This window comes from Molossus molossus, unplaced genomic scaffold (genome assembly GCF_014108415.1).
Source record: "Molossus molossus isolate mMolMol1 unplaced genomic scaffold, mMolMol1.p scaffold_m16_p_15, whole genome shotgun sequence".
Taxonomy (NCBI): Eukaryota; Metazoa; Chordata; class Mammalia; order Chiroptera; family Molossidae; genus Molossus; species Molossus molossus.
Window position 1 is genome coordinate 14,971,016 of NW_023425350.1, and position 25,203 is coordinate 14,996,218.

The window sequence follows — 25,203 nt, forward strand, 5'->3', positions numbered from 1 at the left end:
ATTAGCCCTTAAATTCAAGTCATCTCAAGCTACAAATAAGCAGTTAACACCTGCTCAGAAGGAGAGAAACCCAAGTATTTTTATACCAGTTGTTTTAACTAAGTTTTAAAAGTACCTATCGCAAAGCAGGCTTTTGGGGGGGTGACAGAATGTTGTGTATCCTAACTATGGTGACAGTTACATGGGTGTGTACACTGGATGAAATTCTTCAAACTGCACAGTTAAATGTACAATTCAAAAGAAATTCTGCAGTCCCCTGAAGACTGAAATTCTGTGACACTCCATGTGACACTTCCCAGAGGGCAGACCAGATCAATGACGTTAAGGAATCTTTATTGAAGGCTCAGAGGTCCCCCATCTCAGTGTGGGGACCCCAGGGATCTGCAGTCCAGTCACACCTCCAGACTCCTGTTAATGCGCATGCGCACACACGCGTCTACCTGGTCCCAGCTGGTACCCCTGCTCCTCCTGGAAGCTCAGAGTTCTAGTATTTTAGAGTTGAAAGAAGCAGGTGGGAGTAATTCCCTAGGACCAAGGTGTGTCCAGAGACACTGAGTTACTGGCTTCATGAAAACGCTGGACTCTATAAGCCAGCCCCATTTGTCTAATACACGCATCCATCTTGGAGCACACTCAGAGTTTTCAGGTCAGCTGCCCCAGTGACCCATCTCCTCCCACCAACAAGCCCTCACAAAACACAGCAGCCTTGCTGAACGGGTACGAGGCAGGACTGGGGAAGCTCCTACCACTTCAAGCTACTACTGAGTAGCAGAGAGGAGATAAGATAACCGAGGCCAGATTCAACGATGTTTTCAATTTGCAGGTTCTACTGAGGAGGTTTGAAATCCACACTCAAAATATTCTGGAAAATATTTCCCTCCGCAATAGATTATCTAGAGGGTGGACCTCACACTGCTTTCAACTTCTCATTTTCTTTGTTTTTTTATCCTCACTCGAGGACACTTTTCGATACTTGTTCAGATGGGGGGGGGGGAGAGAAACATCGATGTAAAAGGGACATATCGAGTGGTCACCACCCACACGACCCAACCAGGGCCGGGGACAAACCTCAACCAAGGTACGTGCCCATAGCGGGAACCGAACCCGGGTCTTTCCAGACCGCAGGCCGACACTCTAATCGCTGAGCCAAACCAGCCAGGGCTCAACTGCTCACTTTCAATCAGAATACCTCTCTCCTCATAGGCCTTTTTTTAATAGTGTAATTACTGCACTGAAAAAATAAAATTTTCTTCATCCTGGATATTAAAATCTCTAGCTGTGTAACCTAAAGAGCATCCTAAATGTGGACCAGTGACAGGGCCTCTAACCTGCAAGGTGCTGCTTCAAGACTCCCTCCTGGACCAGCCGTGGCTGAGCGTGGGCACCTCTTTCCCATCCCCAACCCCTTTCTCTGCAACTTGACCGCAGGAGACGGAGGGCTAGCTGACTCGAAAGGTATCACCAACACAGGGGAACCCGCTACATAGCTAGGCAGCATACTGCTGCTTCTTTGGTGTAAGGAATACAACTTTAAAGATCCTACTTTCGACCACTAGTTGTTGGTTTCTCGGGCAAGTATGTTCTCTACACTGACTCCCCTTCTTCCTCAAGAACATGGCAGAGCAGCAATCTGGTCGGCGAGGGAGGCTGACCGAGAGCCCACCTGGGACCCCCTCCTCGGGCTGTCCTGCCTGCAGACACCAACCCGCAGCCACCCCAGGCCCGGGAGCTCTCACCAACCTGTTCATACCAGGAAGGTTCCCCCAGAAGTAGCGGGCCCTGTGTGCAGCTGACACTTCTTTGGCATCAATCATCACAGGGTTGGACTATAAAACAGAAGAGAGTAATGATGAGCAAGACAGGACTAGGAAATAGGACCAGGAAATTTTGCTAGTTCAGAACCCTGAAGCCTCAAAGGCTCTGACTTCTCTCTGAGGAGGCCACACACTGGAACAGCCTGAAGCCTCCAGGAAAAGCCAGAATTAAACCTAGCCACGTTCTACAGGCTCTTACTAGAACCTTCGAGACCAGCGTAGACCAACGAAACATCCTACCACAATGGAAATGTTCTCTATCTGCATAAATGTTCATGCAGTAGCCACTACCCCACCGATGGCAGGTGCTAATGGGTACCTGAAATGAGGCTAGTGTGACCAAGAAATTTTAATGTGTATTTAAACACCACAAGAGGCCAATGGCTGTGCTGGATCACACAGCTCTACTCTACCCAGAGGCTTTGTGAAAGAAAGTTCCAGTAAGTGTGCACACGTTTACTGTCTATTCAGATTATGAGCCAGACACGGATCACATTTATAGTCAGAACAGCAACTGCGGTGTTACTGATCCCAACACTCAGGGGCATGGGCTCAAGCTCCTATACCGCCTATCCCAAAGTTGCCCCTGGCCACAGGAATCTCTGTGCACGGCTCAAACCTGGCCCCACGCTATGAGATAAGCCATGTTTTCTTCCCAGATGTCATAAGGCATCTGCCACAGCTGTCAAGGAGTAAGGAACAGCCATCGATTTGGGCATCTCCTAGATTCCCCCCATGAAAGACCACACAGAACCCCAGCCCCAGCAGTGGGGCACCCCAACCGTCTTTAACATTCAGATCCCTCCCAAGACCCATGTACCTTCTACTCTTAGAGCAAGACCAATAGTTCTTTCGGGGTACGCCTCTACCAATGCTTCCTCCCTGTCTAACTGGGAAGCCCTGAGCTTCCCAAATGGGTCTCTTGCAAAGCAGAAGTCCCCAGTCCCCAGCTCCACAATGCAGATGAGACAGGGATAAAGCGGCGGTCCAAGGTAGAAGCCATTAGTGAGCTGGCCAAACCAAGGGTGCTGGCTATACCTCGAGAAATCGCGAGATGTCCCTCTTGTCACTAACGCCCATGGCCACCACATTCTCAAAGAGCCAGAAGAAGGGGCGGTCATCTCCCTCCTTGGGCCGCGCGTCATGCAGGAGGCGGTAGAACTCAAAGAAGAGCCGGCCAGTGCCCTCTGAGAGGCAGAAGAGAAAGCTGTCAGCTGGGCTGTCTGCAGAGACAGTAGTGTGGCTTGGGCACAGGGAGGCTAAGGGAGGGCAGGGTCATTGGGAGTAGCCATCCCAGGGCAGAAATAACCAAGTAGGAAACCTACGTGCAGAAGCACCAGCCAAGAAGGTGGCAGGGTGAGCACAGCACCTACCGTAGAGTCCCTTGCGGGCAGGGTTGACGATGGAGAGATCATTGCACGGACTGCCCCCAATCACCAGATCGAACGGGCCCCACTCCTGGATCTGGGAGGATAAAGGTAATGTGATGGGCCTGATGTCCAGGGACAGAGGCAGAAAGGAAGAGAGAAATTATCTGTGAATTTGGCAAAAAAGTACTTTGACATGGGGAGAGGAGACCTGGCTGCTTTGTGTGCCCATTACATATACACATTCATTCATACGTACATACATACTACATACATGCACACACAAATACTGTGCAGCCACAGGCCAGTCACTGAAGCCCTCTGGGCTCAGTTTCCTAAACCATACAGTGAAGGAACCAAACTGGACCATGTGAGGCCAGCAGGGAAACCAGTGTGTTCCCAGCAGGAAAAGCAGCCACTAAGAGAGAAGGCAGTCTTGGCCACACAGTTGAACGGAAAGGTACTTTGTGCTCTGTGCACTTTGGGCAGGGTGTCTGGGCCATCCGGACACCCTTCAGGATTCCCAAAGGCCTGCAGATTCAGGGGTAGACATAGGCAACTGGAAGGGCAAAGGGCCAATAACTCAAGACCCCACCAGAGACCCTGAAAAATGGAGGCTTGTAAAGCTATCACCAGAAGTATTAGGAGGACAAGCACCTGAAACTAGCCAGGGAGCAGGAGCCCAAGCCCCAAAAGGTCAGCTCCCCAATTCCCATTTCACTCTGCCCGTCACCCTTGAGACAAGAAGGAAAACGGAAGAGAAGGAGGAAGAGAAGCTGGGGAAAACCAGGGAAAGGAAAAGAATAAATGAACAAAATGAAAGGGGACTGGGTACTGCTGCCCCCAGGAGCTGAGTGCAAAAGACGAAGAGAAGGCAAGGCAGGTCCCACAGCACTGACATACATGCTTCTGCGTGACGCTGCGGACGTCCCCGACGTACATGATCTTCCCCTGATGCCGCACCATGCCCACCGTGATGGAGTCCTCGCACACTTCCGAGGCGATGTAGCGATCCACCTGAATGCCCAAGTCCTTCAGCACCAGAAGCCCTGCACCAGCGAGCAAAAAGCACGGTCACCTGGTCACCTCTGATCTTTGCAGGGGAGCCTTATGGCCAGCCAGACACATGGGTCAGTGACAGGCCGAGCCCCACCCTGCCCAATAAGCTGCCTTAAGTCCTTCTGGACCAACTGGAATATCAATGACAAAGACACTGAGGTTGTTTCATGTGTAGTTTGATCTACTTCAAGGGTAGTCAAGGCCAGGAAAGACTGACCAGTCAGTAGGTGGTTTCAGGAGGGAGCACAGCATTTGAGTGTTTGGTGGCCTTTTCTCTGTTATTTCTCCATCTTGCACACACTGGTCCTTCTTTACTGCTCCTTTCCCCAAAATATCATGTCTTGCTGCAATTCTACCCATCCTTCAAGACTCAACATAAATGCCACCTGCTCTAAAAATGTTTCATCAATGCCCACCCATCCCCCCGAATCACCCCCCCCCCGTAAGACCCCAGCACTGCATGTCCCTCTCCACCTCGTCAGAGCAGCATATACTCCTAATTCAGCCTTTCTCTTGGGCTACAAATGGTCTTTCAGACAGAGCAGGCCATCTCATTCCTGTATTTCCTCCTGAGCTAACCACACTCACTTCCTTACCACAAGCCCTCCACAAATGCTTGCTGAATTGAGGCAAAGAAACAATTAGAACAGACCCTGAGAGCTTCAGGAGAAAGAGGCTACTGTGGCACCATCTCCAATGCTCCCAACCAAGGAGCTTTTACAGCCCCTTGAGGTGTGACATGGTTTAAGAAGGCCTTAAGTTTCTAGCCTGGGAAACCAAAGCTGTAAATTAACCTCTCTAGCTTTATAGAACATCAGCACTGAGCTGAAAACAGAAGACAAACATCTGGCCTGGGGTGCCAGTCCCATGCTGGCCCTTTGACCAAGGTCCCTGGGCTTAGCCTGTCCATCTCCCTCTGGTCACAGGAAGGCGAGTTCTGAGGAGGGTGACTCCTTTCTGAAGAACTGAAAAGCCTCAGCCTGGGAGCAGGCCTGAGGGGTAGATAATGTCAGTGCCACCTTTCACAAGGGCCGTCTGGCAAGATCAAGAACCACGTGAAAATACAGCGCCTACACGGTGACCCAGCATTCCCTAAAAGATAACAGCTTAGGTATATAATGATGTATGCATAAGGAGGCTTGTCACAGCACTGCTCATAATAGGAAAAAAAATATATAGCTAACAACCTAATTGAAGATAAAATTAATTATGGTACTTTCACGCGATGGAATCCTCTGCAGTATTTACAAATAAAGACTATAGTTCTATACTGACTGACATGAAAAAGTAGTTGTTATATCATAAATGAAAAAGCAAAATACAACACTAAACACTTTGCTATCCTTTTGTTTTATCTATGTATGATTATATAAACACACACATTAATGCACACACACACAAATCTAAAATGACATACACCAAAACACTAATTATAGGATCATGGGCAATTTAAATATTCTTTGCCCTCTTGCTTACAGTTTGTTTTTTTACTGCGACTTAAAATCAAAGCACAACGCCAAGTGCCCATGCTTGTGTTTTGGTTGCCCCATCTGTCCTTTGAGGCTTTGTGAAAACGGTCAATAATCTCTAACAATTGCTCTGTCTTCTGCTGGAAAGCTTCCCCATTAAGAAAAGTGTCCACTGGACATGTTGGTTTACCACTTATTTTACTTTCCACTGAACACAACGCTTCCCCTCTAGGGTAATGCTTTAACAGCCGTAAAGCTCACTACTGTTTCATTGTGTCAGTTAAATACACACAGTCCCCAAGCGGAGCTGCACGTCCCAGGACGAGGATGCAGTGCCTCTCGGGACCTGTGCTGCTCTCACCTGTAGCAATTCCATCAAATAGAGACAGCACCCGAATGGGCTTCCTCTTCTCGGCTGGGACAGGTGGGTAAACCTTCGGAGGGTCCTAGGCAGTGAGCACAACAGGGCAGGTGAGCGCCCAGGCATGTTCTCCAGCTCCGCACGCAGGGTTGCCCTCCCAGCCAACTGAGTGTATTCAGCTTTCTAACCCTGCATAACCAGTGTTGGGCTCAGGCACCTCTGCTCACCGCCCGGCCCCACGACCATCTGAAGCACTGTCGCTTCAGCTGAGTCTGCCCTCCAGCTCTGACAGGTAGGGGTTGCAAAGAGTTCTAGCAGGCCCTAGGCCCAGCACTCACAAATTCTTGGTCGTGGTTATTGGCGAAGAACATCTGCAGCCGAGAGGGCCAGTCGTCCCGCCTCCGTAGCAGCCCATAGGTGCCCTTGTGCCCACACATGTAGCAGTTCCAAGGGTCTTCCTTAATGGCTGCCTGGGCAGCCCCTGGCCCCACCAAGAGATCCACACACTCCACGCAAAAGCACCTGGAAGGAAGCCCAGTGTAGCAGAGAAACTCAGCCCCAGGCCGGTCCTGGATGGAGCATGGCTGGGCAGGACAGGCAGTGAGCCCCAGTATCAGCCAGGAAGGGAGGGCCGAGGCGGGGCCCCTCACCTGCAGCAGTTATTGTTCCCGCACATGAGCACCTCACGTCCCCCACAGCAGATGGTGCAGTAGGACTGATAGCCGTCGTCGTCGTACTGGTAGGCACACTCCAGGAAGCAGTTCTAGAGAACAGGCAGAGGGTCAGACCCCCAGGCAGGACCCTGGACAGCGGGGTGAAGGCAGGTCTTGATGCCAGCCTCAGGCAGGGCTCTCACTTTGGAACCCTGACTCAGCCCTGGAGACATGACCCTGCCACTTATCCAACCAGGTCCGGCCTGAACCACAGATCAGGGAAGGGGACAGACAGTAGGTCTCCCAACCCCATGAGAGTGGAGAGTACCAAAGGGGCCTGAGAGAAGGCCAGGGAGGCAGCTGTACCCTTTCTTCTGGGCCAGCTGGTTCTTCCCCCAATTTCCAACTAGTGACTGTGATGTTGTGAGTTCACATCTGGGGACTAGGATGGGATTTAGAGGGGAAAACTTTCAGAAGGAAAATAATGGTAAGTCAAATGCCGAAGCCCAAAGAGCTGTTTTATCAGGACTTTCTTTCTTCTTCCATCGCTAACCTTGGGGTCATCATCAAGCTATCCCAAGTGCTGCTCCCTACAGGCCAGAGGTCTGGAGCTGGGCTTTGCCAGGGGCCGAGGGGCACACTCAATAACCCTACCTTGCAGTTTTGGCACATTCCTCCGATAAAGAGAGGGTGTTCCAGGGTGACGTTGAGGCTCCCACAGGAGATGCAAATATCTGAAAAGCAGAGAAAGCAGAGTGAGCGCCACCACAGGACACCCCTCACCTCGGACCAAAGCCTGCTCTGGAAAAGCTACAAAAAGGGGGTGTGCTGGAGCAGCAGCCAAAATAGTAAGGCAGAGAGGAGTCTGGGAGGTGAAACAGGGAGGCACTGTGGCTCCAAACTCAGAAGCCTCCTCATCTCTCAGAGCATCAATGCCACCATCTAGGAGTGGCATCATACAGGGACAGGAACCCACCAACCAGAACAGGAACCTGCCACTGGGTTACTCTGGAGATAGTCCTTGGGCAGTCCTTAAGTCCTGGGCCCCTATCATTCCCAGGCCTGAGGGCCCCGAGCTGGACACACCATCACTAGGCCAAGGGAGACATATGTAGGATGCTAATGACCACAGGATGGGAGAAGGTAATGAGAGGCGAAAGGCCAGAAGGTCAGGTTTAGGCAAATTCAATCAAACCCAAGAGGGGCTACCCGCTGTGACCCACTGGAGTGCCCCAAACCCTAAACCAGCCGACACCACTGACAGATCAGTAAGCTATGGCACCAGAAGACAGGTGTGTGTGTGTGAAGCAGGCTGGAGGTAGTGGCACATGCAGCACTGACCGTCACTGAGTGCTGATGTCCCATGTCCCATGTCATTCAGACCTCTTAAGTAGCTGTGCCTCTGCACCAGGCAGCCCCTTAGGGGCCAGCCCACCTGCCCGCCCCAGGGAAGTGCTGTGCAGCTGGCCCGGCAGGACTCACCCTCGATGTTCCTGCACTTCTGCCGCACCTCGTACACCAGCCGCTCTGTGGAGGGGAGGGAAGCCCAGCATCAGAGGAGGCCGAGAGAGCCTCACCCCTCCTCTGAATGCCAGCCTCGCCACGCCCCTCTCTCCAGAGATAGGCTAACTACCTCTTGTGCGTTCGTCAATAATCTCCTTGACCTTGGGCTTCTCAGTTGTGCTCTTTCGGGGTTTTTTGGCTGGTGGGGGTGGTGCATAGGCAGCTGCCTCAGGTTCAACCCACATGTCTGTGTAAACTTCTTTGTAGGGGTTCTTCTCCTCTGGATGGGTAAAGCAGGTAATGAGGTCACGGTTACCATCTGACAAGGAATCCCAGCTTCCTCCCCTTCTCCCTATAATGGAGTACAGCTGGTCCCCAACTTGTTCCTTGCTCCCAACTCTCTGGTGCCAGCAGGCCAATGGGGAACAGGCTACCCCAAGTCCCCGAGCAGTACTGCCCTGAACCTGACTCCAGGAGAGGGAAACTGTGGCCCTCAATGGAGACCGTGGTAGTTTTCCCTAAGCATGATTTTCCCAGGCCTGGCTGGCAGGGGTCCCAGAAGGCTAGGCTGGGCATTTACCTTCTGGTGGTTCCAGGCCCTTGGGGCCAGAGGGCTGGAACCCTCCGAGGGCCCATTCAATCATCTGCTTGTTCTGCACCTCCACGGCCTTGGCAGTGTCGCTCTCATCGTTATCATGGCACGCTGGGAACAGCTTCCCAGCACGACTGCTGGCCACCTGGAGGGCAACGTGTTGGGGAGGGTGTCAGGACAGGCTGGAGGGCAGACTCCCAGTAGCGAAGGTGGGAGAAGGTACAGGGAAGGGGAGGACTACAGGAGAACATCTGAATAGTGCAGAAAGGAGCCCTCAGGGCCTGGCAGGCAGACCCTCTGCCCAGGGCTAACATCTACACACCTGCTTGTAGGCCAACTAGCGGTCTGAATCCGTCAGAGGGCGCTCACCTGCAGGACTTCATAGATGGCTTTGCGGTACATGGGCTGCTTGTTGTAGGTGGCCTGGTGGAAAGCACTGCAGAAGGAGCTCAGCGGCATCAGCTTTTCAACGCACACCTGGAGGGACAACCACCACCCTCTCACTTTTCCTCCTTCCACACTCATTGAGCACCCACCATGTGCCTGGCATTTGGCAGGGGCTGGAGGCATTAAGACTCAGTTCCTGTCCCTGAGAGGACTGGATGCATCAATAAATAATTACATGATGCTAAGGACCTAAATGCAAGTACGAAAGGAATTTTGGGGAAAGGGATTCTGGAAGGTAAAAACTCCTGGGCTTCTTCCATTCACACACACACACAGAGTGGGGGCGAGCAGAGCCCACTTTTACCACCCCAAGTCCAGACCGTGCCCCCAGCCAAAACTGTAAGCCCCAGGACCGAGACCCCTTCCTCCCCCAGGCTACCACCACACCCCATAACTCACCACTGAGAACTTGCCATCTCCGAACCACATGACCCAGCGGGTGCCTTCAGCAGCTCGACTCCGGCCCGTCATCCACCAAGACACAATGCGGCCTGGCCACCAGGAGAAGCCCCGCAGTTTCCCCCACACCAGCTCCCCAATGCCAAAGCCCCGGCCGTCCTGGAGCCCCAAGGAGCAGAAGTCATTACACAGTGGTCATGAGGCCCTGCCACCCTGGTCCCCCCTTGGCAACCCCAGCCCTGGGCATCTGAGGGTCAGGACAGCCAGGAGGGAGTTCCATCTGATTGGACCAGAACTGAGCAAAATTGGGATCAGGTGGAGAGAGGAGAGCAGGACGGGAGGAGCTGGCAGTGGAAGGACCCAGGAGAGAGCTGGACGAGGCAGATGAAGAAGCAAGCCGCTCACCTCGTACTCCGGTTCGTCATCGGCTGCTTTGGTGGCGTTCTTGTCCCCAGCATCAGCCCCCACAGGCTCAGGTGTGGTGGCCACAGTGGGGGATGCAGGGTCAGTGGGCTGCTGCACTGCAGGAGGGCTGGCCTCCTCCACTTTCTGGGACTCCCCGGACCCCTGGTTTTCTTCCACGGCATTCATTACTGCAATCACCTTGGCTTTCTTCTCAGCCTGGGGAAACAAGGAACAGAAGTTACCTTGACCTCTCCAGGAATCAGCAAGGCCACCTCATACTTGGGGTGCTCTTCTCCATCTCCTTCTCGTCTGGAGACAGTGACAGGAGGTAAAGGGCTGAAGAGAGTTCTTCCCTCATCAACTCAACTGGCCTGTCATGGAAAACAGAGATTTGAAGTTGAGAGGTGAAGGCCAATCATTTGGCTCAATTCAGCCTTCTCCTTTGCCTCTTAGGAAATCTTCCTCCCAGGTCAAATCTTTCCCAATCGCCATTATCATTTGCCTGTCCCCTGACATGCAAAAGTTATTAATTCTATTCAGATATGAAACGTCCACACTCATTTAGGCAGAGACCTTGGCTCCATCCTCTATTATATTTCCCAATCAAAATTGGATCGTCTCATCCTTTTTAAAAAAAATATCTTTACTTTATTGATTTTAGAGAGAGAGGAAAGGAGAGGGAGAGAGAGAGACAGAAACACTGATGAGCGAGAACATCGACTGGCCGCCTCCTGCATGCCCCCCCACTGGGGATCAGGCCCACAACCTGGGCATGTACCCTGACAGGGAATCTAACCGATGACCTCTTGGTACATGGGTTGATGCTCAACCACTGAGCCACACCGGCAGGGTGTCTCATCCTTTTCTCCACAATTTTCCTGGGCAATTAGAAAAATGTATGTGGTTTCTAGAGCACAATTCTAGTTTTGTTGTGATGTCTACTGTTAATGAAAAATCACTGCTCTGTGTTCAGAGCATGTCTCCTTGCCCAACTGCTCAAACACCACAGAAAGCTGGTAGAGCTTGCTTGCTTCCAAGCTCACACACCCTTCTGGAGTTCTTAGGATAAAATCCACTGTACGTTGTTACCAGATTCACCTCCTTCCTTTGCTGTGTACCTTTCGGATCCATACATAAATACACTCATTCTTTCAACAACTACTAAGCACAGGCATCCTCTCTACCATCCCACCAACAAACTCATGCAAACCCAATCACTGTCCTAGTTGGACAGGCTCCATCCTGTCATCATCTATCATTTCTTCTTTCAGGCTCTGCCCCATAGGGCCATTCCTTCTCACAACCTGCTCCAGGATTCCCATCACCCTACAGAGCATCATGAAATCCTTGATACTTAGCTCTGAGGGCTATTCAACCTCATCTCATCTCAGCTACTGAATCTAGAACACATGGCCCTCAAACTCAAGGCTCTGCACCCATTTCCACCACACCACACTCAGAGAGAAAACCCATCTTCTATATGCCTTTCAACATGAAGCTTTCCCCCAGAGCTTAGCGTTGTGAATGCAAACATACCCTCAAGATGAAAAAAGAGCATCAGAAAGCAACATGGAGTAAAAGAACTCTAAGCTGGAAGTGAGAGCATCTACATCTCTTTCTTAGCATTGCAACTCATTAACAGCGAACTTTGGAGCAGCCCTTTCTTTTCTAAGTTGCTCCAATCTAAAAATGCATTTGAATGGGAGGATTTCTGTTAACCTTTCTAGCTGGTATAGTAATCTGGTGTATATCTGTAACAAGAATTCCAAGGATGCTCCAAAGCCTGTCAACGGACCCCCATATTCTAGGGATCTACGTTAAGAACTTTGGTTTCAAATTGAATGGTCTACTCTCTTGTAGATTCATTCATTCAATCTTCAAGTGTTTGTTTCTGGGCCAATTGGCTTCCTGTAGCGACTCCTAAAACACTAAGGATAAAAGTCCTAGCTAGTTCTTTTTCTGACTCAACAAATTCTAAAATGGAGTAACTCATCCTTTGCCCCCAGCCCAGAAACAACTCAGAGAATGAGGTGGAAGAATGCAGGGTAACTGCTCATACCACCCTAGCCCCACTCTCACCTGGCAAACTTTGTCCTCTCCTTCCTACTATCAGTTATCCCCCACCTCCTCCCACACAAGTCATGCCTAAATGGGTGCTCAACCCTGGGGGAGGAGGGGAGGATTCTTTTCTAGAACCATCAGCTGGGGCAGCCTGAATCCAGTGTCGGACACCTTTAGATAAGCACCATGACTAGCTGTTTCTGCTCCCTTCCCCTACCTCCAACTTCAGGCATGACTACTGATCCAGACTAGGGTGCTGACTTGGATGACCCAAGGACCCCATTTCCAGGGCGGACAAGGCCCCTCAGCCAGAACAAGGTGTGCAGGTAGCAGAGAGCAGGAGGGAGAAAGGGGCCTTCTGAGGGAAGGAGCTGAAGTCACTTCCACAGCAAGCTGCTGGGCTCCCCAGGTCTAGAGTCAAGTCATGCCTGACACCACCCTCCGTCCACCCCCACAGCCCCTTTGTCTCTCTTCTCCACCCCTCCACAGCCAGTTCCTGAACATTATTCTTCCCCCACAACTTCCCCCAGCTTGTCAGATGCTGCTGCTGACGGCTATTAAGCGCCCCCATCCACTAGGTGCAGAACACGCACCCAAAACAGTTTTAGGCAGAGGGAGGAGGAGGAAGGGGGCCTCCATCCTGACAAGGTCAGCAGGGGTAGGGGAAGGAAGAAGGGGTGGGTTAGCAGCAGGAGGCAAGAGAAAAGGGGAAGAAGGGACAGCGATGGCGGGTGGGGGAGGGGCCTCATTAGAGGAGTCTGCCTAGGGTAGGGAAGGAATACCTTTTTTTTCACGTTCACGCCAACCCATCTCCCTGGGGGCAAACAATAGGAGAAAGAAGGGTTAACTCAGCCTTGGCATTTGGGCTAAAAGTTCCTACCTCCAGATCAGAAGACCCCACCACAGGGTAGCCAAGAGATTGGGCAGGAACAGGGAGACACTACACCATCCCCCATCACTACAGCTCAAGGAAGCCACTTTGCCTGGAGTTTGTCCAGCCTGGAAAGCCACTGGTAACTCCACTCTGGTGGAGCAGGGCTGCCCCGTTCAGTCCTGTCTCCTCTGGCAGCTGTCCCACTTCCATCTCCCTCTGCATTCAGGCTGCTTCCCGTTCCAAAGGTCAGAGGTCTGTGCGCCCATGTGGACTCCCCGTTGGTGCAGCAGATCCTGGGCTGTCCCGGGCACCTCTCCCATCACAGGCCACATCAGACTGTCCCCACGGTACCCACTGATATGCCACGGCCCTTATCAGGGTTGCACTGCTCCCTCCATCCCCAGCACCACTTTTTCTGGTGGTTCCCAGGGTGCAGGAGAGAAAACTATTTCTCTCAAGAGGCCACAAGGTTGGCGTGGCCCGAGAACAGCATGGTCCACCAGCCAGGAACACAGGTCAGCAAGGAAATGCCAACAACCCATCTGCCAGCCAGCTCAGCAAAAGCACTGCTTCCAGCCCAACTCCTAGGCTCCCAGCACCCCTGACTAAGGCCTGCTCCACAACCCTTACTGACCACTGCCCCAGGCTCACAGCAGGGCTGCTCTTCCTGGCCCCTGAACCTCCAGGTCCCACCTGAGCACAGGGCGGAGTGGGGCTTGGGGCTCGTGAGGAGGGAGTGGGTGGGACAGCAGGAACTCAGCATCTCCTGAACTCAGGCCAGGCAGGGGAGCCAGCAGCTCTTGCGGGCCAAAGAGGCACACTTGACTCTTCTCAACCCAGAGGGCTGCAGCGGCCCGGAGATCCTCCCACCGGCCCTGCCGCCTTCCCGCCCCCAGCCTCCCCAGGGCTCCTCCAGGGACCTACCCATAAGGCCAGGTGCAGCCCCTCTGCGGTCCGGCTCAGGTGTGAGCCCCGGCCCTGGAGCTCTGTAAGTAGCTGCCCGTCTTGGGGGAGGGGAAGGGGGCGATGGGGCTGGGGGCGGAGGGGGCCAGAGAGAGGGGGAGGGGGTAGGTGGGGGGGGAGGGCTTGAACATTTTCTTTGTCTAGAACTCCAGGTCACGTGAGCCCCGCTGGAGTGCCTGGTTGGCTGCGAGAGGGCCGGGGGAGGGGGCCGGCTCTCAGACGCTGGCAGTGGGCCAGCCCCTCTACTCCGGGCCGAGGGGCGCGGGGGGCCTGGGGGCGCGGCTGGGCCTCCGCGGGCTCCCAGGGCCGGGCCGGGCCAGGCAGGAGGCTGTGCCCGCCCCCGCCACCCGGGCCGGCCCTCCCCGCCCCCTCTTCCCCAACTCGGCTGGAGCTCGCTCGGGGCTGGGGGGCGAGGCGGGGAGCCCTCGGGCAGCGCTGCTAGGGAAGGAAGGCAGCGGGGAGGAAAGGTGGGAGCGCAGGCGAAAGGAGAGACGAGGTTCCGAACAGTCTGAGAGAACCAGGAGAAAGTTGTTAAAAGTGAGTCTCAGAAGCACACCAAAAAAAAAAGAAAGAAAAGAAAAAGCTTACAGATGAGCGAAGAAGCCCAAGAAGCTGTAGGGAAACTCCAAGCTCTCGGAGACGGACGGAAGGCGCCCGCACAGAACTGGGAGCGCTCCAGAACAAGAACTGGGGGGAGGGGGCTCCCTGCACACTGCAGGTGGATAGAGAGGGGCGCCTTTAAAAGCTGGCCAGAGTTCAGGCTTTGAAAACCTCCTGGCCAGGTCCCTGGGTCCCATAGGTCACTTTGGGTCTGCCTTGAATTTCTCACTTTCTGTTTGCAAGGTTGGGGGAACCGGCACTGGTTCAAAAGTAGAATAGTCCCCCCTTATTGCGGGGGGGGGGGGCAGAACTTGGTCCAAGCCCCCCCCCCACTAGGTGCCTGAAACCATGGATAGTACCCAACCCTATATATCTGTTCTTTTTCCTATACGTACATACCTGTGATGTTTATAAATTACACACAGTAAGGGATTAACAATGAATAAAATAGACCAATTATAGCAATATACTTATGAACGTTGTCTCTTTCAAAATATCACTGTGCTCACCCTTTTCCGTGTGACGGTATGAGATGATAAAATGCCTACATAATGAGATGACGTGAGGTGAATGACTAGGCATTGTAACCTACTTCGTGTTCGGCTATTATTTTTTTTCTATTTATTTTCAGATAGAGTGGGAGGGAGGGGGAGAGAGAGAAACACTGACGTGAGAGGGACACATCCACATGGACTGGTTGCCTCCTCCACGACCTGGACCAGGGCCGGGGATCAACCACAACCGAAGTACGTGCCCTTGACTGGAATCGAACCCGTGACTCTGGTCCGCAGGCTGAGGCTCTAACCACTAAACCAAACGGGCCAGGACTTCAGCTACTATTGACCTGACCATATGTCAAAGATCTCTGCTTTGGTGATCATGGATCATGGAGCTATGACGATGTGGATGGTTGGGGAAGTTGATTGTTTTTAGACTGTGGTTGGTTGACCTTGGGTAACTGAAATGGGGAAAGTCAAACCCCAGATAGGGGGGAAACCACTGTATAGCAATTCTTTCATTCCCAAATATCTGCAGCTCAAGACTACACTCCTCTTCTCCAGAAGCCTCTAGGGGGAGCCTCAAAGTACAGCCTCAACCATTTCAAGCTCCCTCCTCAGCAGAGGCCCCAAGGAGGACAGACACACCAGGAATTGACAGATTCCAGTAGACTTGGAAAGACAGGAAAAAGCCACTGAAAAGCAAACATCTGTAAAGATAGCTATCATAAATACTAAGCCCACTGAGTGTTGATGGCTTAGAAGCCAATAAAAAAAATGAGTAGTATGGATGATAAATGAGGTTAAAGAGATACATGTGGAGCACAGATAAGACCTGGAGGAGGAATAAGATTTGGAATGAGGTAGGATGGGGGAGAATAAGAGACATTAGTCGGGGGGGGGGGGGGAGTCTGTTGCCCACCTCCAATATGACTAAAGCTAAAGGGTGTAGAGAAAGATGTCACTAGCTAGATCCTATAGAAGTGAAGAATAACTGCAGGTTTTCTGAGAAGAGGAGATGAGTGGGTAGTTTGGAAAGAGAAGCCTGGTTTCAGTTTGCAGGATGAATGAAAAAGAGCAGAGAAACTGAAGGTGCATGCTCCCAGTGGGAAGGCTGTTTGGTCAGTGGCACTTGTCAGAACATCTGAACTTGAGATCTGGTTCCATCATCATGACCTTGAACAAGCCACTTAACCCCAAGAAGTCTGTTTTCTCATTTGCAAGACAGGAATGATGACATCTGCCCTCCCAGGCCCTGGAATACCAGCATCTCTTAAGGATCACCTAATGCCCTGGGTGCCTGGCTCCCACCAGCCACAGTCATCTGGAACATACTAGCTAGAACAGGTGCTGCTATGATGAAGTCAAGAGATGTGCTGTGAAGGAGAGCACACCACCTCTCCTGGGGCTCAGCACCTTTCTCAGCAAGCAAGCCCTGAAGAGGGAGGAGGACTTCAAATCAGAGTGTCTTTCCAAATAATTCTTGGGGAGTACAGACTTCCCTTTCCCAACCCCGACTGAGACTCAGAATCCATACAGCAAGAAGGACCATTCGACAAAACACAGACCCTTTCTGTTCCAGCCCATCTTTCAGTCCAGTCAAGGTTTCTACTTGGTACAACTTTTTAGGAGCTCCCCAAGCAGAGATGAGAAGCCCTGAATTTATTATACCTGCTGCCTTCTCCTTTATGGAATGTAATACGACTTGCTTAGCTGCTTCTCTCACGGATGCCTCCTCACATTCGGCATTCAGGCCCTGTCAACAAGCCACTTTAGACCTCACCCCAGGCCTCCTCTCACAATGAAGTCTGTGATCTGGCTTGGCTGGCTCATTTTAATAACACTCCATCTCATCTATGGCATCTCCTTTTCCATTATTATATGGCTAAACACCTTAGCTTCTACACTCTGTTGGTCTTGGGATTTCTTCATCAGCCAGAAAAGTGCCAGAATGGACCAGGACCATTAGTTTCACTTTCTCTTCCAGCTGTCATACTTCCATTCTCATTCTTTAAAATTTAGCTCAAACCTTACCTCTTCTACATAGCTCCCACTTTAGCAGAAGGAAGCCCAAACTCAAAGGTATCTCCTTGCCAACCTTCTGTAGCTATCGGACGTAAAGGTTAGCCTTTTCTAGTCTCTCGGAGTTATGTGTCTTTGTGCTCAGTGGGCAGAGACGGACCCAGAAGTGGAAAAGATGCCAAGATCTAGGGTAAGAGTGACTTTAGTAAAAGGTCAGGAAAAAACCAGGGCAGCCTTTGAGGATCTTCAGGTCACATTTGTCCTTAACCTTCCGGAGTAATGCTTTCAGGATGATTACTGGGACAGGTCTTTTGACTGAGATAAAGATAGTCAACCTAAAAAAGCAGGATCATGTAAAACAGCCAGTCTTTTTGGCAATGTTATAAAAATTATGTTGGAAGAAGGAACTCCTGGATGAAAAGAAGATCTGGTAGATGTCAAGAGCCTAAAAGAAGTGTTGGAGAGGAAGTAATCAGCATGGTCCAAAAGAGAGGGTGACCTCAAAGAGAGGGCATATTTCCTGTTTGGCAGGCAAAGAGCAGTGATTCAACAGGCCTGATGAAAATACCTCTTAAGGACACCTGACTCTCTTAGCCCTGATCCTGTATTCATCAAGCAAACTTCTAATTTTAATTACATTTTCCAGTGACTCTGATACCCTTAAGTTGCCAAAAAACAGCAGGACAAGTACGAGGATCTATGTGGCAAGGTCATATCCTGTAATAAGTTGGTAAAGTTAACATCCTGACATATGTCTCTCTCCCGTGTCTCTGAAGAGCTCATATGATTACAATAAGTGCCATTAATTTGATTTCCCAACTCACAGAACTGAGACGAGACACAAGGCCATGATCCCCCACCAAAGGGCAGTAATTCCCACAGGTCTAGGTGGGAACACCACATCTGCCTGCCTGGTTTTAACTCAAAGTTCAGCATTCAGTTCATGCTCTGTAATAAAATCCAGGGCTCACAGGATGTGGGGAGGTTATCTTGCTCCATCAAACAGGACAATTACCACCTAAGTCCCTTTACTCAAAATCAGAGAAGCCACATTACCTAGGAAGCCATCTGCAAAGCCACACATTGGGAAGACACTATATTTTCTGCCACACAGACATTCCCATTAACCCCAAGACCAAGGAGACTTTATCAGACAAAAGACTGTGGAGATAAATAAGGGTGTCTGTTCTGATCCTCTCCTCTCACCTACAGCTCAACAGCCTCAAAGCAACACACCAGACCTCTGACTACCTGCTGATGACATCAATAGTCTTCTTGGCACTCAAGGCCCCCACGATCCGCAGCACTTAAGTCACACACCCACACTCTGTCTGCCTACTTGCTATTCCCCAAATATGTGGGTTTTTGTGCCTTTGCTCATGCTTTCCTTGCCCCTCCCCTTCAACTCTCACCAGCCCAAATCCTACCTATCCTTCTGGCCCACTTCACCATTTACCTCCACCATGAAATTTTCTCTAGATCTGAATTGTCCAATAAAGTATCCACTGGCTGCATGTGCTATTTAAATGAAATAAAAACAATTCGGTTCCTCAGTTGCACCAACCACATTCCAAGTATCCAAAAGCCACTTGGGGATAGGGACTCCTGTACTGGATGGCACTGGTTTTTGCAACATTTCTGTCACTACAGAAAGTTCTGGATAGTGCTGCTCTGGCCCCTCACCCTTACCTTCCCCCACTGACTAGTTATCCTGTCCCTCCCATCCTCTGTGCTCCCATAGTACCTTGTAATTCTCTCTTTGTACCTGCCAGTCTTTGCCTATGCTAAAGTGATTGTGTACTCATCTTTCTCCTCCACGAGATTGAAAATTCCTAGAGGGCAGGCACTGGATCTTATTAGACTTCATAAGGAAGCGGTGCGGACCAGAACTCCGTGTACATTGTAGAGGATAAAACAGTGTTTGCTGAACCGAAACCAACCTTGTCTCAGGAGCCTCATCTGGAACCCCCTGCCCAAGTTCCCGGTGGGGAACAGACACTTTCCTTAGCAAAGTTCTAAGGGGGCTAAGAGGTCCACGTCTAGGGCTCCCCAAAGAGGTGCGACTCTTTGTTTTCCTATTCCCCTGCAGTCCATATGGAGGTTGCCAGCAGTGACCAGGACTGGGTTGCTCACAGTGAAGCTAAAAATAGCGACAGAGCCAACAGCAAGGAGTTAGCAGGACCTGTTGCTAGGGAGACCAGCAGCAGAGAGAGCAAGTAAGCAGGGAGAAAGTGTCACACCTGCACCGAGAGAGCAGAGGCCATGGTGGGGTGGTGGGGTGCTCAAGTTGACAGGGGTCCAAGGCTCCCACCTAGAGATGTTCTGCTTTTTGGCAGCTTCTGACTAATGCTCTAAATGGGACAAATGTTTCCCCTGTCCCTCAGTAACCCATCTCCATGGAAACCACCATGACTGGGGTGAAGTACCAGCCCCTGGAAGGAAGGCCTCTGCCTAGAGCTGGTTGTTATGGCAACATCCCCCCTTTCTATCATTCCCTCTCTCCTGGCTTCTCCTGTGGGGGAAAGGTGGGGGCCTGGTCTGGGCTTCACCAGCATGACCAGGAAACACCAGCTTTCTGACAAGAGTAACCTGCAAGGGGCTCTTCAGAAGCTCCTAGGAACCGGAAAGGCCCGCCAGTCCTCAGCAAAGGGCAGAGCTTCCTTTTCTTTCCATGAGGGCCTCACAGATCATCTCGCCAGGAGAATCCCAAACTTACTCAGGTTTAAATGTATCAGGATCACCCAAAGAGATTTAAACAATTACAGATTCCTGGGCTTCCCTATGGAGATAAGCAGGCTTGGGGTAGGGCCCAGGAATCTATTAAAACCTTCCTAGGTAATTCTGATACTGGCCAGGTGTGGAAACCACTAATGGCCCTGGCTATCTCTGTTACAATGAAGAAACTGAGGCCTAGAGGGATTGAGCCCACCCAAAGGGTCAGAGCCATTAATTGAAGAGGAAGTGGTCTGAGGAGGTGTAAGCAGACAGAGATACAGAGGAAAGCTCTCTCTGTGCACATGTCCGAGGTGAGGCCCCATCTCCCAGGCCTTTCCCTTCTCTCCCCTTTCAAGCCAGAACATGTTGTCGTCTGGAAGCTGGATTGTGATTTAAAACCGGGCCTCCCGACAAGCTGTCCCCTGTGGCAGAAAGGGGCAGGTAGAGGGGGCAGTCTGGTTCCCAGAGCATATAGAATGGTGGCAGCCCAGGCAGATGATTTGGGCTGAAAGAGAAATCCATCCTCTTTAGGAGGGTGAGCAAAAGGGTCACCATGGCAACCTGCAGTGTGCTGGCCTGGCTGGGCTCTGTGCCATCATCCCAAACTTGGGCCCAGGAGAGGTAAAGCATTTAGGCAAACACCATGGGGCAGGGGTACCCCACCCACCTTGCCAGTCGAGTTTTAGAACCCGAAGAGTCTGTGTTCTACCTTAAAGCGCACCTCTGAGCCTGCCTGAAACACACCTAAACACCAGGACCCAGGAGTACTAGGCATCACGAGCACCTGGAACAGCTAGACTGGGGAGGACACTGAGAAGGTGGAGGACATGGTGGAGGAGATGGGCCTCCACCTTTCTGTTGCTCACAGCCTAATTTTGTGCCCAAAACCCATCACACATGGAACCAGCCCTCACTCAAGACAGCATGCAATTAGACAGTAAATTATGTGGTTGAGATGCTTTCTCTGCATGTGAAAGGAAATTCAGGGAGGCCAGGGTCAGCAAAGGCAGTGAGACTCAAGGGAGAGAGACTGTGAACAAGGAATGATGCAACCACCCAAGTTTCTCAGATGGGTATGGCAGACCTCTGGGGGCACCTGCAATTGCATCTGCTTCCTGGCAGATCAATGGAGGGTGAGAAGAACAGGCACAGCTCTCTGCCTATCTGTCCAGGAGGGGGGCTGCCTGGCGCCTGTTGCCAGATCCCCAGATAAATTCTGACCCAGAGAGTAAAATGAGGTATTGGGGAGCCACCTCCTCACTAACGCTTTACTTCATCTTTTCCCACCTCTACCCCAAGTAGCCCTCACCCCTTCTCACTCCTCCATCTCTCCCTGTCACCTCTGCACTTCTTAATGGTGTGTGTGTGGAAGCCAGAACTTGCCAGACCTACCCTAGGCTCCAGAGTCAGCTGCTACCTCCTTCCTCACTGTGCCCATCTGCCTTCTCTTTCCCTACAGCCCCAGGCCGGCTCCATGCCGGAAAGGCTTCTCCACAAACGCCCCTCTGCCCTCAGAGTCACTTTCTTCCCCCAGCCAGGAGCTGCTGGGGGTCCACCGGTCCACCTGTGAATGAGGACAGTGCAGGCTGGGCAGAGGGCGGGGTGGGGTGGGGGTGCGGGTGTGGCACGTTCCCAGACCTCACTTGCTTCTGACCAGGAAAATCAACAGAAGCAGTGGCTGTGCGGTCTCAGGCTGATCAGGAGATCACTGGTGATGACAAGACCTTCAATAAGTGCCTAGCTTCTTGGGATCAGGCTAATGGGACCACAAATATCTGCTAAATATTACAGATAAGATCAAAGGAAGCCAGGAGGGTGGAACACTTGAGAGATGGAAAGAACCTTATGACAAGTTTACTTGAGGACACATAGATGTCACTTGCTTTAGAAATTGGACCCTGGAGAGAAATGTTAATTTCATACCTGGTGGGGGGGAATTTGGGTCAAAAGGAACCTTGTAAACCCCAATGCCCAGGCTGCTTTCCCCTCCCCTCCTCCACCCTGTCTCCTGGCTCTAGGGGTCAAAGGGAGGGGCCTCAGAGACCACCATTCACATTCAGGCCTGCAGACCCTCTCAAGTTTCAGGGTCCAAAGAGAAGCCGGGAGGAGCTCGGCCCACGGGCACTGCAGTAAACTAGGTTGAAAACAGCGGGAACGCCTATCATCTCCATCCCAAAGGAAAAATTTGAATTCCTGTACCAAGTCTTTTCTGGCTTCTCACCCCACCCATGTTTGGAAATGGCTCCCTAGCTCTGCTAGCCTTAGAGTTGGTCCTTCCTCGACTCAGTACTGAACCTCAGAATCCATCACCTGGAGAAACATCTGGGCCACGGCCCTCCTAAATTCCAGACATACTGACTGCAGAGCAGGGGCCCAGGCAATTACAAAACTCCTAGATGATTCCAGTGTGCAGCAAGACCCCTGATGTAGGTGACAGGGTGCATCTTCGGGGGGACTCTCTTCTGGGCCAGATTTGGTTTACTTTGAATATTCCGAAGCTTGAGTGTTCTCAAACTTTCACAAGCCTGGTAATCTTCTGAGCACCTGGCTAGAAAATCAGATTTTTTTTTCAGGAGCCGACCCACAGATTCTGTCCCCATTGGTTCAGAATGAGGCCTTTTTAGTGCACTGCCCAGGTGATTGCGATGGAGTAAGACACAAACCCACCCTTAAAGAAACACCGAATTCTGATAGGATCTTTGGTATATAAAAACATGTCCAACTCAATTTTATTGGGGGGGGGCCTGCCCCACAAAGTTGCCTTTATTTATTTATTTTAAATCCTCACCCAAGGATATTTTTCCATTTTTTGTTCAGATAGAGTTGGAGGGAGAGAGAGAGAGAGAAACATCAACACGAAAGGGACACATCGTGGTCGCCACCCACACAACCCAACCCGGGCCGGGGACAAACTGCAACCGAGGTACGTGCTCTTAGTAGGAACCAAACCCAGGTCTCTCTGGACCTCAGGCCGATGTTCTAACCGCTGAGCCAAATCAGCCAGGGCCAAAGTTGCCTTTCAAATATCTAGAATCTAGATTCAAATATACAAACAACTGAACTGTTTTATCCCTATTTTTGCTTAATCCATCTGAGTTGGAGGTGAAAAATGAAAATATTTATACTGCCCACCATTCATGGACTAAAGAGGAATACGGCAAGAGTCATATAGCATCTGTGAAGGGTTATTAAAGAATAGCAAGTAGGGAAATTCACACACAGTTGGCAGGGAGAGTATAAATGGAGAGGTGAGGCACCTGGATGGCCACAGAGACTGGACGGGGGTGGGAATGTTAGAAAGGGCTCTACGGATAGGTGAAAGGGAAGCTTTAGTGGGCTTCTAATTGTTTCCAGAACTCCTTTCAGAGTCTGTCCTGGCTGCCAGCTGCTCCCAGATACCCCAAGTCTCTGTCCCTCCCTAGTCCTTCCCAAGCAAGGCTGCTCTCCGCGCTTCCGCAGATCCCTCCCTGCTCTCCAGCAACTTGCACTGATGATGCCTTTTGAGCTGCCTGCTAACCCTCTCCCCATTCACAGCCACCCTGCTGGCTTCTCAAAAGTGGCTTGTCCAAAACCTAACTCAAAAGTCTACCCCCCCCCCTTTTTTTCCCTCACCCGAGGACATTTTTCCATATTTTGTTCAGATAGAGTGGGAGGGAGAGAGACAGAGAGCACAACATCAATGTGAAAGGGACACATCGAGTGGCTGCCACCCGCACAACCCAACCAGGGCCGGGGACAAACCGCAACATAGGTACATGCCCTTAGCGGGAACCAAACCCGGGTCTCTCTGGACCACAGGCCAACGCTCTAACCGCTGAGCCAAACAGGCCAGGGCTACCTCCTCTTAAGAGGACATCTTCATATACATACATACACACACACACACACACACACACACACACACACACTCTAACCAATACAAGAAAAAAATGGGTAAATTGGACTTCATTAAAATTAAAAGCTTTGGCTCATCAAAATATATCCTTAAGAAAATGAAAAGTCCCTATCACCTTCCTGCCCCAAATCTGCTTTTCCTCCACAAAAATTCTCTACTTCAAGTAATGATACCCTCCCCTACTCCCCAAATATCAGGCATGTTCTCCCTTCCCTCAAACCAGAGCCAAATTCTATCACTTCTATCAAGCCTGACTCCCATTACCTGGCCCCTCAAAGCCAAAATGCAATGCCTTCCTAACTGGTCCTGCTTCTAAACTTCCTCTCTCTGGGCCTCTTACAATGCTGCCAGGGTTATTTTCCTAATATACACACCCAGTGCTCACATTCCAGCTCCCTAATGCACAATAAAGCCTAAATTTCTTACTATGACAAGAAGGCCTTTGACAATCTGACCATCCTTCCTTTGTCATTTTATCTCTTCTTACACTTCCTCCCCAACTCCCACACCCTAGTTACCAGATCTCTTGCTGTTCCCTCAACAACCCAGAAGCTTCATGCCTCCTTCTTTGTCCTCAGTGGTACCTTTTCTTGAAATGCCTTCCTTATTTATCTCTATTGGAATTCTCAAAGGACACCTCCTCCAGGAAGCTTTTGGGGACTTCCCCAGAAGTTCTCTGGCCCTCCTTTGTACTCACCATACAGGGTGCCAGAAACAGAACAAACCCCATGCTCCACCTGACAGTGAGGCTAATGGTGAACATTCTGAACACTCCCACCTCCCCCACAAGGCAAAGTGTGCCTCTAGCAGTGTCCAGTCATCTCCCCCAGTGCCAGCACAGTACTGTGTGTATTTAGGAAGTACTGAATTGAAGTCTGTTAACTCCTTCATGTAGTGTATTGGCTCCTTACAGAGTCACAGAGTCCAGCCTACCACCCAATGCTTGACCATCCCAGGGACCTCCTTGACAAATGGTCTGGTTTTAAAATCAAACAAGGAAAAACATTATCAATATATCTTTTCCATTATTTACCTCCTAGAAAGTATTATAAGAATGCTTTTAAAAGTTGAACTAAATATGCAAAAAATCTTGAGGTGCTCTAGACTCCAAATTCCTATATGATTTCTTGGACCACCTACCTTCGGATCTCCCTCAATGCCCTTCCCCACGGTCTCTGTCAAGCAAACTCCTGTTTCAGTGGAGGCCTGCATGATGTCCCTTCTTTGGCAAGCTTCCCTGAGGTCCGGGTCAGGGCTAGTCAGTAGCTCCCATGGCCCCATTCCTCATATTTCTATAATAGCCCTTTCTAGGTTTCAGCAGCATAATTTATTCACTTACCTGCCTACCTCTCCTAGGGGAGGGTGGCATCCCAGGGTGGGAGTCTGACTTTCTTTTAAATTTGTTTCCTTAGTGTCTAGAACATGTAGGGGCACAGTAGATACCCAGATACTTCCAGTGTTATCTTAAAGCCTGAGCATGCAGTATTTGCTCAGTTAGGGTTCAAGA

General features: G+C 51.0%; 1 protein-coding gene across 3 annotated transcripts in view; it reads right to left on the reverse strand.

The window, feature by feature from the left end:
• DNMT3A (DNA methyltransferase 3 alpha) overlaps positions 1-25,203 on the reverse strand; it is a 101,412-nt gene that overhangs the window by 5,055 nt on the left and 71,154 nt on the right. Inside the window, exons 1-15 of one of the 3 annotated variants that reach the window (XM_036262317.1) lie at positions 11,302-11,528; positions 10,070-10,285; positions 9,665-9,823; positions 9,188-9,295; positions 8,807-8,963; positions 8,357-8,506; positions 8,206-8,250; positions 7,378-7,457; positions 6,721-6,833; positions 6,409-6,592; positions 6,071-6,155; positions 4,085-4,230; positions 3,188-3,278; positions 2,853-3,001; positions 1,741-1,826 (exon numbers count right to left, since the gene is read on the reverse strand). In XM_036262317.1, coding sequence (XP_036118210.1) covers positions 1,741-1,826; positions 2,853-3,001; positions 3,188-3,278; positions 4,085-4,230; positions 6,071-6,155; positions 6,409-6,592; positions 6,721-6,833; positions 7,378-7,457; positions 8,206-8,250; positions 8,357-8,506; positions 8,807-8,963; positions 9,188-9,295; positions 9,665-9,823; positions 10,070-10,285; positions 11,302-11,409 — 1,877 coding nt within the window. In that variant the 5' untranslated portion in view covers positions 11,410-11,528. Of the gene's footprint in view, positions 1-1,740; positions 1,827-2,852; positions 3,002-3,187; positions 3,279-4,084; positions 4,231-6,070; positions 6,156-6,408; positions 6,593-6,720; positions 6,834-7,377; positions 7,458-8,205; positions 8,251-8,356; positions 8,507-8,806; positions 8,964-9,187; positions 9,296-9,664; positions 9,824-10,069; positions 10,286-11,301; positions 11,529-25,203 lie in introns of those variants that run through there. The other 2 variants (XM_036262315.1, XM_036262316.1) reach the window with 2 other exon arrangements.